The sequence below is a fragment of the Tamandua tetradactyla genome, chromosome 2 (genome assembly GCF_023851605.1).
Source record: "Tamandua tetradactyla isolate mTamTet1 chromosome 2, mTamTet1.pri, whole genome shotgun sequence".
Taxonomy (NCBI): Eukaryota; Metazoa; Chordata; class Mammalia; order Pilosa; family Myrmecophagidae; genus Tamandua; species Tamandua tetradactyla.
This window is the reverse complement of record NC_135328.1, coordinates 34,873,994-34,886,078: the sequence shown is the minus strand read 5'-3', so window position 1 is coordinate 34,886,078 and position 12,085 is coordinate 34,873,994. Positions and strand designations below refer to the sequence as shown.

General features: G+C 40.9%; 1 protein-coding gene across 8 annotated transcripts in view; it reads left to right on the top strand.

Moving 5' to 3' along the window:
- Positions 1 to 11,798, top strand: part of MRRF (mitochondrial ribosome recycling factor) — an 81,003-nt gene extending 69,205 nt beyond the window's left edge. For 5 of the 8 annotated variants that reach the window (XM_077142898.1, XM_077142890.1, XM_077142906.1 and 2 more), the window contains 2 exons: positions 9,912 to 10,119; positions 10,462 to 11,798. In XM_077142898.1, the coding sequence (XP_076999013.1) occupies positions 9,912 to 10,118 (207 nt within the window). In that variant the 3' untranslated portion in view covers position 10,119; positions 10,462 to 11,798. Of the gene's footprint in view, positions 1 to 2,706; positions 5,781 to 9,911; positions 10,120 to 10,461 lie in introns of those variants that run through there. The other 3 variants (XM_077142924.1, XM_077142931.1, XM_077142913.1) reach the window with 3 other exon arrangements.
- The last annotated feature ends 287 nt before the right edge of the window (positions 11,799 to 12,085 follow it).

The following is a 12,085-nucleotide window of genomic DNA, read 5'->3' as shown; positions in this document are numbered from 1 at the left end:
ACCAAGCATACTCACAAAGCACACTTACCACCCAGAAACAACACAAACACTGAAGAGATGGAATATCCTGGGAAGGCAGACAAGGAACTGGCTCTTTTTCCCTGGCAGAGGCACTGACCTGGAATTTTTATTTTTTCAAATAGACAAGCTAACAGCTAATTGTTGCTTCATTAAATATATATATTTTAAATTTATTTATTTGTTGCTGAGTATCAAAGTAATGTATTCTCATTGTTGAAAATCTGTAGTACAGAAATTTTTTCAAATGGGGAAAAATTCACCCTATAATTCCCCATCCCAGAAGCAATTGCTGTTAACATTTTAGAGTTTTTCTTTTCCTTTTCTTTTTTTTAAACTATATAGTTTTTAACATGGCTGAGAATATATAGTATATGTGCAATTTTGCATCCAGCTTTCTATTTTCTGTTTACACTAAAACCACTAGTATTTTCTGATGTCTTGAAAAACTCTTTGTAAACAGCCGTTCCTAATGGCTGCAAAATAATTTATCTTGTGGTTATCTATAATTCACTTTCATAAGACCTCTTGTTGGGTATTTAGTTTGGTTAAAATGTTTTTGTTATTATAAAGGTTGCAGTGAACATCTTTATACATAAATCTTTGTTGAGATGATTTCCTTAGGATAGAGTCCCAAGTATAGAATTACTACAAAGGAAATGCATATTTTTTAGGCTCTTGGTATGTGCTGCCTAAAATCTCTTGCAAGATTTTTTTTATTGAGAAATCTTCACACACATGCTTTCTATACATAGTGCACAATCAGTGGCTCACAATATCATCACATAGTTGTATATTCATCACCGTGATCATTTTTTAGAACATTTGCATCACACCAGAAAAAGAAATAAAAAGAAAAAAGAAAAAACTCATATGTACCATATCCCTTACCCCTCTTTCTCATTGGCCACTAGTGTTTCCATCTACCCAGTTTATTTTACCCTTTGTCCCCACTGTTATTTATTTATTTATTTATTTATTTTTATCCATATTTTTTACTCATCTGTTCATACCCTGGATATAAGGAGATCAGACACCAGGTTCTCACAGTCACATAGTCGCATTGTAACATTCTATCTTTATACAATTGTCTTCAAGAATCTAGGCTACTGGAACACAGCTTAACAGTTTCAGGTACTTCCGTCTAGCCACTCCAATACACCATTAACTAAAAAGGGGTATCTATATAAGGCATAAGAATAACCTCCAGGATAACCTCTTGACTCTGTTTGAAATCTCTCAGGAAGCTTTATTTTGTCTCATTTCTCTCTTCTCCCTTTTGGTCAAGAAGGCTTTCTCAATCTCTTGATGCCAGGTCCTGGCTTATCCCAGGCTTTCTGTCCCACTTTGCCAGGGAGATTTACACCTCTTGGAGTCACGTCCCACGTAGGAGTGAAGGCAGCGAGTTCACATAATGAGTAGCTTAGAGAGAGAGGCCACATATGAGCAACAAAAGAGGTTCTCTGGGAATGACTCTTAGGCCTAATTTTAAGTAGGCTTAGCCTATCCTTTGTAGGAATAAGTTTCATAGGGGCAAACCCCAAGATCAAGGACTCAGTATATTGGTTTGGTTATCCCCACTGCTTGTGAGAGTATTAGAGACTCTCCAAATGGGGAAGTTTAATATTTCCTCCTTTCTCCCCATTCCCCCAAGGGGACTTTCTTTCAGGATTTTTAGGATACGTGTACTTTTAAAATATTTTGCCTTAACACTTTATCTAGAGTTTTTAATGTAAGCTTAAAAATCTGTTTATCTTGGAAGTATTGGTTTTACTTCCACACTCCACAGAAAATGTTAAGTTATTCTTTGTGTAAATCTGTATTGCCTTTCTAGAGAATAATATGGCAGTATATAGCAAAAGCCATACTTTTCTGATTCAGTGACATAGGAATTTATACAAAAGAATTTGTCAAGAGTCTTATCTATAAGGATGTGTGTTGATATGTTGATAATAGTAGAAGACTGGACACTGTCTAAATTTCTAACAGTAGGAACATAAATTGTTTTTCATACACTTTTTGGGGGGTCAGATTTTTTAAAACATTATTATAAAAATGTTTCATCTTTGTTGTGTGAGAATGAAACAATTGTAGGTTCCATCCTGACAATCACGTCTGACCTCGACTCCTCAACCCTCACCCCCCTAGCCTAAAGCAGCTCTGCTGAAGAAGGTCCAGGATCTTCCCACCCGAGACTCTGACATCTGCCACCCTGCTCTCTCACCTTAGCTTTATTTTGCCATAAATAGTCTTAATTATTAGGATCTTAATTTTTTTCTTATGGATCAGTGTGAGGACTTTATATAGGTATAGAAAATTCTAGGGACAGATAGAATTCATTAAGGAATAGATAAGCTGTCATCTCTGTATCATATTTGATGATTAAGAGTTTCGGACTGTGGAATCTGACTATTTAGGTTTAAATTTTGTCACTGCTGACTTTCTAGCTGTGTTAGATCCTTGAACATGTTATCTAGCTGCCTTAGTTTCTTCATTTGTAAAATGGGGTTAAAAATAATATCGACCTCATGAGACTGCTAAAGTTCTTAATACAGTACATGACTTGGACTCAGTATAAGCTTTTTTTTCCTTAACCCTTAGGTAACCTGTTCATGGTTCTGTAATATTTGCCCCCCATCCTTTTATACACCCTCAGTTGTCAGTCTATCTCATTTTGTGTTTCTGCAGATCAGCCAAATGGCTGACGATGCCGTTGCAGAGCTGGATAGACATCTGGCAATGAAAACGAAAGAACTCCTTGGATGAAAATCTACCTGAAGCCAGCAATGCTGTAGAGCTCAGTTTCTGGGAATATTATGAGTTGGCAAATTGAGACCTCTCTACCCCATCTGCACAGAAGGCTGAAACCTGCGCTGTTGTTGCTCGTTGTGAGGCCTTGCCCTCCAGTGGGACACCCAAACTAACTCTTTCTCTTCCTAACCTCTACCTGCCCCGTTCTGCTCTGGACCTTCTGGCATGGGTGACCTTCAGAGAATACCTGCAGAGGCCTTTACTCAAGGCGTTATCTTGACTATGACATAGCCAAGAGACTAGGACCATTGGTGGGCTTAGTACCACCTGTTCTTCATCTTGGAGACCTTCTTTCAAACAAGCTGACAGGCCCTATCCCTAGCTTTGAACTGTGCTTGGGCTGATGTGGCCTTCACCTATCCTTTGCTAGGGGCCCATTTTCACTCAAGTATAAAATCTAAATAAATTGGAAAGAATAAAAACCATAAAGGAAAGGATGGAGTTGGTCTGGATTGATGATCTCTGAGGACTTCTATATAAAGCAACCAGGACAGTATTTTTCATTTGACTTTGGGCCTTCAGACATGCTGTTTTCTCTTTCTAGAACATTCTTCTACTTCTCACTTGGCTAATCCTGCTCATCCTTCAGAGCTCAGCTTGGATATCACTTCTTTTGAGAAATCTTCCTTCTCCCCCTAACCTAGGACCCCTGTTATTGGCTCTCACAGTACAGTCTACTGCTTTTACCTGAATTCTAATTGTTCTTATTGCTAATTGGTCTGTGCATCCTCAGAACTTGACATAGTTCTTGGAACATAATAGGCATTCGTATAGTGTGTTATGATTGAGTGGCATATAGTAGATTCTCTGGCTTCTTTTTTTTTCTTTCCTTCCTAATGCTATATGGTTCTCTCTGCCATTTTCCACTCTCATTCTGCTCAACCTTTATTTGGTAATAAAGTGCATATCCCCAAGGGCTTGCCTCTTGATGACAGACAAGTGGTGTGCTGGAAACTCATCTTTGGATACTGAGTTGTTAGGTTTTCCCCCCCAATTATTTTCATTCATTGATTCACTCATAGTATAGCCACCATGGGCTAAACACTGCTCTAGGCATTGTTTTTAGTCGTCACAATAAATTTGAAAGTATTATCTCCATTAACAAAAGGGAAAACTAAGATTTGACAATATTAGATAACTGGTCCAAGGTAACAAAGCTAGTAAGTGATAGAGGGTTTCATTATGTCTAATCCATTAAACAACTATGCAAGATAAGAATTGTCAGTTTCATTTGCAGAGAGGGAAGAGTTTAGAGAGGTGAAGTTTCTTAAAGCACAGGGTTATATAGCTAGCATGTGTAGAGCTGGAATTCAAATATGAGACCTGATTCTAAAGCATACACTCTACCCACTGCATCCGACTGCCTCCATAAACAGTTAGTGAGTACCAGGTGTGTGTTAAGTACTGTGCTACATGCTGGAAATACAAAAAGGGTAAGATGTGACCCCTGTCCATGAGGCATGTGTGGTGCACAGGCACAAGTTGCTGTCTCTGATGTTGTGGGTACAAAAATAGGAGGTTCATTCCAATTTTACTGGTTGTCTGCATTCAGAGGGAACCCACTTTGGCAGCAACAGGACCTAGCCGAATTCTTTCGAAGCAGCATCCAACTTTTCTTTGCTGTTTATATCCTTTCAGACTCCCATACTAGAGGTAATAAAGGTTGCACTTCTTTCTCTGCTCATACTGGTGGAGTAAGCTGCAAAACAGCTAGTCAGGATTCAAAGTCAGAATTAAGGTTGAAGATGAAAAAAGCTGACAATCTGCTGCCTGCTAACCTGTCCTCAGTCAAGCCCCATTCACTAACTCTGAGTGGCCATCATATAGTCGAAAGTGATTGGTGGGGAAAGAACGGGGATAGAAATAGCAATCAAGGAAACTTTGAGGGGGTGGGCAGTAAGCCACATGGCAAGGGCCTTGCAACAGTCTTTCGTGAGTGACCAAAATCCCCTTCTCACTGCAAATGTGCTTCTCAAAGATGCAGGATTTTTTAATAAACAGAGGAAATGATAAATTATGTTGTAACTCCACTCCAAAGGCATTTGGTTCTTAACAGCCAAATCCTCTGTAGTCTTTAAATAAACAAAAACTTATTTAGTGAACTGGCGGGGTAGGAGGTGGGGGGTAGTGGAATGAAAGATTTTCTGTACTTGGGTTCCACATGTCAACAATTTCTCTCCTGTGTGTATGTTGGCCAAAGCCATATATCATGATAAATGAATAAAGGAAAACCTCGAGCCCAAGGCAGTCAGACAGCTCAGCAAATGGCTTTCAGCTGATTGTTTTACTTTGGTTGACATTTATCAAAGAGTTTCTCTGTTACTTTGTGTTGGGGCTGCAATGGTGGCAAGGATGAGAATGAGACTACCTGTTTGGAGATGCTGAGTGATGAGTAATGCTGGAGCAATTCATTCTGCCTCTCTTTCTCCTCTGGTCTCTCTCTTTCAAAAATAAAACCTGGATATGGAAATTTTCACACTTGCCAGAAGAATTAGACACCTCCTCTATTCATTTCAACAACTTTCAAAGTCCCATGAAAAATTCAGATCAAAGAGAATTTGGGAACTTTTTTTCTTTTTGTTGTTGTTTTTCTTCTTTCTTTCTTATGAAGGGTGTGTTGGAAATTTCAAAAGAAACTGAAACGTAAAAAGTTAAAGAAGAATCTTCTCACAAGTTCCCAACCTTACTCTACTTTAACATTTAGGTGTGTGTCCTTCCAGACCTTTCTCTCAGCATATATAATTTTTAAAGGGTAGGGGTTAGGGAACTATTCTGTTGTATTCCGAAACTTGCTGTTTTCTATACAACAGCATATGACCATCTACCCACGTGTATATGTATAGAAATTCATTCTTTTTCATTGCAGTACAATATTCCACAATATGGGTCTACAATAACTTACTTCACTATTACCCCATGGTATTTTCTTAAAATAAAATCATTTCAAATGTATTGGGGGATGTTTTAAAGTTTTTTTTTTTTTTTGAGATAAAAAGAATCCCTATTCTAAATGTATCTGGTAAATCCCACTAATTCCTCCCTCGGCCTGCATTCCTCTCTCACACTCCAGGCCTGCGTCACCTCCACTTGGATGTTCACCTCAGACGCAGCTTGCCCCACGTGGAGCACACATCTGCCCCCAGACCTGCTTGCTCTTCGGTGGTTCCTCTTAGCAAATGGCTTCACCATCCACCCAGGTGCTGAGCCAGGACATTGGTAGCTAGCTACCTTTGCCTCCTTCTCCCTCACCCCTCATCCCTTAAACCACCAAGTCCTGTCATTTCCACTTTCAAAATGCCTTTGCTTTCCTCTCTGGACACACCGTTGAGTGATGCTTACCAGGGAACAGTCATCACAAGTGTTCCAGGCAGGCTTCACTCAGGTATTTGAGCACTTGGCCCCACCTCAGGGGATAAGCTGAGCAGTTTCCTTTGTGGGACAGAACACAGCTCAAACACTGGGTAAATCTTGGGTAGGTCCCTTGAAGGAAAGTTCCCCGCTCTTTTAATTTTTGCATTCCCAGATTAACACAGCGCTTGGCACAGAACAGATGTTGAGGAAATGTTTGTTCAGTTGTGATGGGTCTGCCAGGCTTCGAATACAAATGAAATAACGTTTATATCAGTAGCCCAGAGTGCCTATAAATACTCACACCTGCTTACTCAGGCCTTCAACCTCATCTTGTAAGTCCACCTAAAGAGTTTCTGGGCATCTCCTAAGGACTGCCATTATGTGGCATCCACAACCACTGGCATCCTCATTTCCGGCCCAGGCTCCCCCCTGATTGACATCTAAAATCATGAATACTACTTAAGGGAGCTCCACCTTGGCTTCTACTGGGAATGTCAGTATACTACTCCAAGGCCCTTTGTTTGCTGGTAGATAATGAAAATAGTGGCTAACAGTTACTGGACCTGTACTATATGCTGGGTAACTCTAGAAGATAATATTTTGTTGTTTCTTTGTTTTTTAGAAGTTAGCTTTTACTTGTTTTGCAGGTGAGGAAACTGAAGCACAGAGAGAGGTTAAATTGCTTGTTCAGAAACACAAGACAGGATTCAAACTCAGACTCTGGTTCTCCAGACTGACTTTTTTTTTTTTTTAAGTAAATCAATCTTTCGTTTTTGAGCTCCTGAACTCCACTTAAAAAAAATAATTTTATTGAGATATCTTCATGCACCATACAGTCCATCCAAAATACACAGTCAGTGGCTCACAATATCACATAGTAGTGTATTCATCACAATGATCATTTTTAGGACATTTGCATCACTCCAGAAAAAGAAATAAAAAGAAAAACCCATACATTCCATACCCATTACCCACCCATCCCTTTCATTGGCCACTAGTATTGCAATCAACCCCAACTGATAATGGGGATAATCAACCCCATTATCCCCCCTATTTATTTATTTTTGTCCTTATTTATTTATTTACTCATCTGTCCATACCCTGGATAAAGGTTTTTTCACAATCACACAGTCACACTGTAAAAGCTATATAGTTATATAATCATCTTTAAGAATTAAGGCTACTGGTATACAGTTCAATGGTTTCAGGTACTTCCCTCTAGCCACTCCAATACACCATAAACCAGTAAGGAATATCTATATAATATATAGAATAGCCTCCAGGATAACCTCTTGACTCCATTTGAAGCCTCTCAGCCACCGAAACTTTATTTTGTCTCATTTCCTTCTTCCCCCTTTTGGTCAAGAAGACTTTCCCAGTCCCATGATGCTAGGTCCTGGCTCATCCCCGGGAGTCATGTCTCACACTACCAGGGAGATTTACACCCCTGGGAGTCACGTCCCATGTAGAGGAGAACACAGTGAGTTCATCTGCTGAGTTGGCTTAGAGAGAGAGGGGCCACATCTGAACAACAAAGAGGTTCTCTGGGAGCGACTCAGGCATAATTATAAGTAGGCTTAGCCTATCCTTTGCAGGAATAAGTTTCATAGGGGTGAGCCCTAAGATTGAGGGCTCAGCCTATTGAATTGGTTATTCAACACTGCTTGCGAGAATATCAGGAATTTCCTAGATAGGGAAGTTTAATATTTCCTCCTTTGCTCCCAGTCCCCCAAAGGGACTTTGCAAATACTTTTTCATTCTCTGCCCAAATTACTCTGGGATATATTGGGTTATCACACCAACCTGTACAAACAAGATCTCATTCCCTATTCAAGATTCCATGTAATTATGGTGCTCGAATAAACTGACCATACAAGTTAAACAATGTCGTATCAAAAATAGAAATTTTGCACCAAATAAACATCTTTTCTTTTGATTTCACATAGAAGTTGAAATTTTAAAATATAGACCATATCATCCTTTATCCTGTATTCTGATTTACCTGAGACTAACTTTTTTTCTTTGTATGCTATATTGTGAAGGGCACATTTCATTCTTTTTCCATGTGACTATCACCTTATTGCAGTACCATTTGTTGAATCTTTTTTTTTTTTTTTTTTTTGGGGTGGTGGGGGAGCATGGGCCAGGAATCGAGCCAGGGTCTCCCACAAGGCAGGTGAGAATTTTACCACTGGACTACTTAGACTAACTTTTAAATAAGACACTCTGGGAAGGGCCTTGTAAGGTACTAAAGAACCCAGTGAGAGGTGCCAGTTTTGCCCCTTCTACCTTCCATTCAAGCTCACTTTATTTGTCTATGGGTATCAGGAGGGACTTGGAAAAGATCAGTAGTGTCCAACTGGGCCAGAAAACCTGTACTTGTCCCTGACTAAATTTCAACCATTTGGGGCAAAGTAAACATAATTTAACAAATGTTATCTTAAATTTATTTAACTTAAAGCACTATCTATATTAGATCTTACTCTTTCTACTTCTGTTTTGCTTTAACTTATTCTTCCTATTATGAAGCAAAAGGAGGTAGGTCATTTGAAAAAAATCCCTTGTCTAGGAAAATTAAAAATTGGTTATGTGTTGGTCTTTTTTTTTTCAACTTACTTGTGTATGACTCCTGGAGTCTGGGAACCATGCCTGCTTCTAGCTCTGATGTCTGAGGCTGTCATCGAAGGGAGGCTGGAGCTGTAACTAGGGAGAGAAGCAACGGAGGGAGGCAATTTGACCTGTGTGGGTGTCAGGGACCTAGTGGGTGAGCGAGCGGTGGTGGTGAGGCAGGGGTTGGAAACAGCACAATAGTCAATCAGTAGGGTTCCAAGACCCATAAGAGAGGAGGGGTGGATGGGAAGATGTGAGTCAGAGAGGAGACAGAGACAAACAGGGAGGGAGGGAGACAGAGATAGGGACAGAGAGAAGGAGAAAGAGAGACAGACACAGAGATATACACAGGGACAGGAGAAGAGACAAAGAAACACATAACATGCTCACACAAACTTGAAGATCAGCAAATGGAGACAGACAGATACCCAGAAAGAAAAATAATAGGTAAACTTACAGAGGCTGAAAGAGAAACATGTGGTGACCATGAGACAAATGGAGAGATATGCTGAAAGACACCTAGAAAGAGGGGGATAGGGAAATTCAAAGGGACAAAGTGACAGGGAGAGATGCATAAAGAGACGAAAAAAAAACCCACATATAGATGGAAACTGAGTGAGGTAGGCAGAGACATGGGGGGAGAGAGTGTGCAAAGCCGGTGGCTCTGCCGCGCGGGGGTGGGGAGAGGAAGCCACAGCACCAGCCGGGGCCGGGGCTGCAGGGACTAGATAAGGACGCCTGCCAAAGGAAAGCAGGGGAAGGAAAGACGTTTACAAATCCCCCGGGGGAAGAAAGCCAGGGAGGCTGTCCCAGGCCAGGAAAACAATGGGTACTTGACTTCAGTGGGTCATTAATGAGACAATTAATGGAAAGAGGAACAGAAGCCTCCCCAGAGAGGACTCCTGAGATTCGAGAAATGGAATTACTGTGGAGGGCCTGCGGGTGGCTCTGCGGGAGCCCCTTCCTTCCAATCCCAGATGTCCAGTGCACCTACAGCAAACTCCTTGCCCGGAGCATGGGGTCTCCTCCGACTACCACCACATACCCTGTCCTCCCTCTGCCCTGCGGCATTGCCAGCCGCCTCTACCCTCCCCACTCATGCTCTGCTTTCCTACCTCCAGATGCCTTTGCTCCTGCCTCATCCTCTACCTGGGTTGTCATTATCTTGGCTATCGCCATCCATGGAAACACTAACCGTCCCGGGAGTGAATAAATATGGTACACCCATAGGATGCAGAGACGAGGCCAGGCCATGTACTTCAACAAGAATGAAGGGCCCCTCCTTGAAACATAATGAGGGTGGAAAAAGCAAGTGGAGTCACATATAGAGTATGATACCATTTATGTAAATTATAACAAACACAAAATGAGTATTTTTTGTATTGCTTCTATTTTGTATCATGAAAGTATTAAAAAGAAGTTGGAGGGACACAACTAAATTCACAATGGTCATTGTGTGTGGGAACACTTAAAAAGTAACATGAAGTCGTATATGTACATATACATATAGTACATATGCATTCATCCATATTTATATAGACATACACATGTACATACCTCACAAAATGTTAATCATTCTGGGTGGTGATTAAAATAGGAGTGCTTGTTGTCTTGTTTTCTGTTTGTTTTTCCTGTGCTTTTAATTTTTTTCCTTCTTTCTTTTTTTTTTAGAAAGAGAAAGACACCTTAGTTATCCTCTAAGACGCAGTCCAAATACCACCTCCTGCAGGAAGCCTTCCAGGGACACATCTACCAATAAAATGTGGTGTCTTTTTCCCTCATACCAAACTCTTGGGACTTTAAGCACTTTGCCCTTTGTATTTTCTCTTTTGATACGTGTGGATTATCTTCCCCATCATATGAGTGACTCCTGAGGACAGAGACTTCCAGCGCAGGGCCAGTGCAAAAGCAGTGCCCAAAGTTGTCTAAAAGTGAACCTAGTTCTTCCCACCACTGTAAGAGGCAAATCATAAAGGCTGTAGTGACATCTCAGATCCAACACTCACAATGAACTTTTTTGGAAGGAGTGAGGCTGTTGAAGTTCAAAGCTTGATTTCTAGAATAGGGATCTAGGTTTGAGTGGTAGGGTTGGACAGCTGCCACACATTTATGTTCAGGGAGGAAGGGGGAGGTCTTGGTTGCTTTGGCCAGAAAATCACCCCATTGCTAGTTACCTGGTTATTTCTGGCATTATTGCCAACAAAGCTTCAAGCTAGAACTCCAGCAATGTCTCCTACATCCCAGTGGGGTAGACAAGCATTTAGTTCCTCCCATTCAAAGCTACGGATTAAATGAATCCTAAATTCCACCACTCCTCAGTCAGATCTCACCTGGGAACTTTTAAGCCACTAGGTTTTGAGCCGTCTCAATCCCATCATGAAACATAAAATCGTAGGGTATGGGGAGCAGGGAAGGACCTTAAAGATCATCTAGTTTGGCTTCCTCCTTGAGGTGATGAGGGATTTAAAGCCTAAAGGAGACAAACTCACAAGGATCCTTTGATGTCAAGAAGTCCAGGTAAAAAAGTGGCCTCATGATCCAGAGTCCCTTAGAGTCTCAGGACATATTGACTCCAGCTTTAGTACCCATTTTAATAATAAAATAAAATTATTTAGGATATGTGTTGGTTTGTGGCTTTGTACCCCAGAAAAACCTGGTCTTAAACTTAATCCATTCCTCTGAGTGTGAACCCATTGTAAGTAGGTCGTTTTGATGAAGTTACTTCAGTTAAGATGTGTCCCAATCCAGTCATGATGGATCTTAATCTTATTACTGGAGTCATTTATACACAGAATGAGAGTCATATAGATAAAGGGAAAGCTACTGGAAGCAAGAAGCTGAAAGTCAACAGAACCCCGAAGAGAAAGGAGAGGCTGCCATGTGCATTGCCGTGTGACAGAGGAGCCAGGACAAAGGATCACTGGCTGCCAGCCCCTGAATGCCAGTCTTTGGGAAGAAAGGATCCCCTTGATGATGCCTTGATTTGGACTTTCTCCTGGCCTCAAAACCATGAGCTAATAAATTCTCATTGTTTAAGCTGCATGGTGTTTTCTTGAGCAGCCAAGGAAGCTAAAACAGCATCCAAACCCAGAGCAGATTTCTGTTGAATGCTGAATACATGAATGAATGAATGAATGTCAGCCTGATTTCTTCCTCCTAACTTGTTTCCCTTCCTCTGCTCCATCTCTTGCTGTCAGATTAATCATCTTAAAGCATAGACTTCTCCCTGACATGGCCCTGCTCAAAACCTTTCAATGGCTCCCCATTGCCTGGTTGACTGAATAGTTTCTTAATC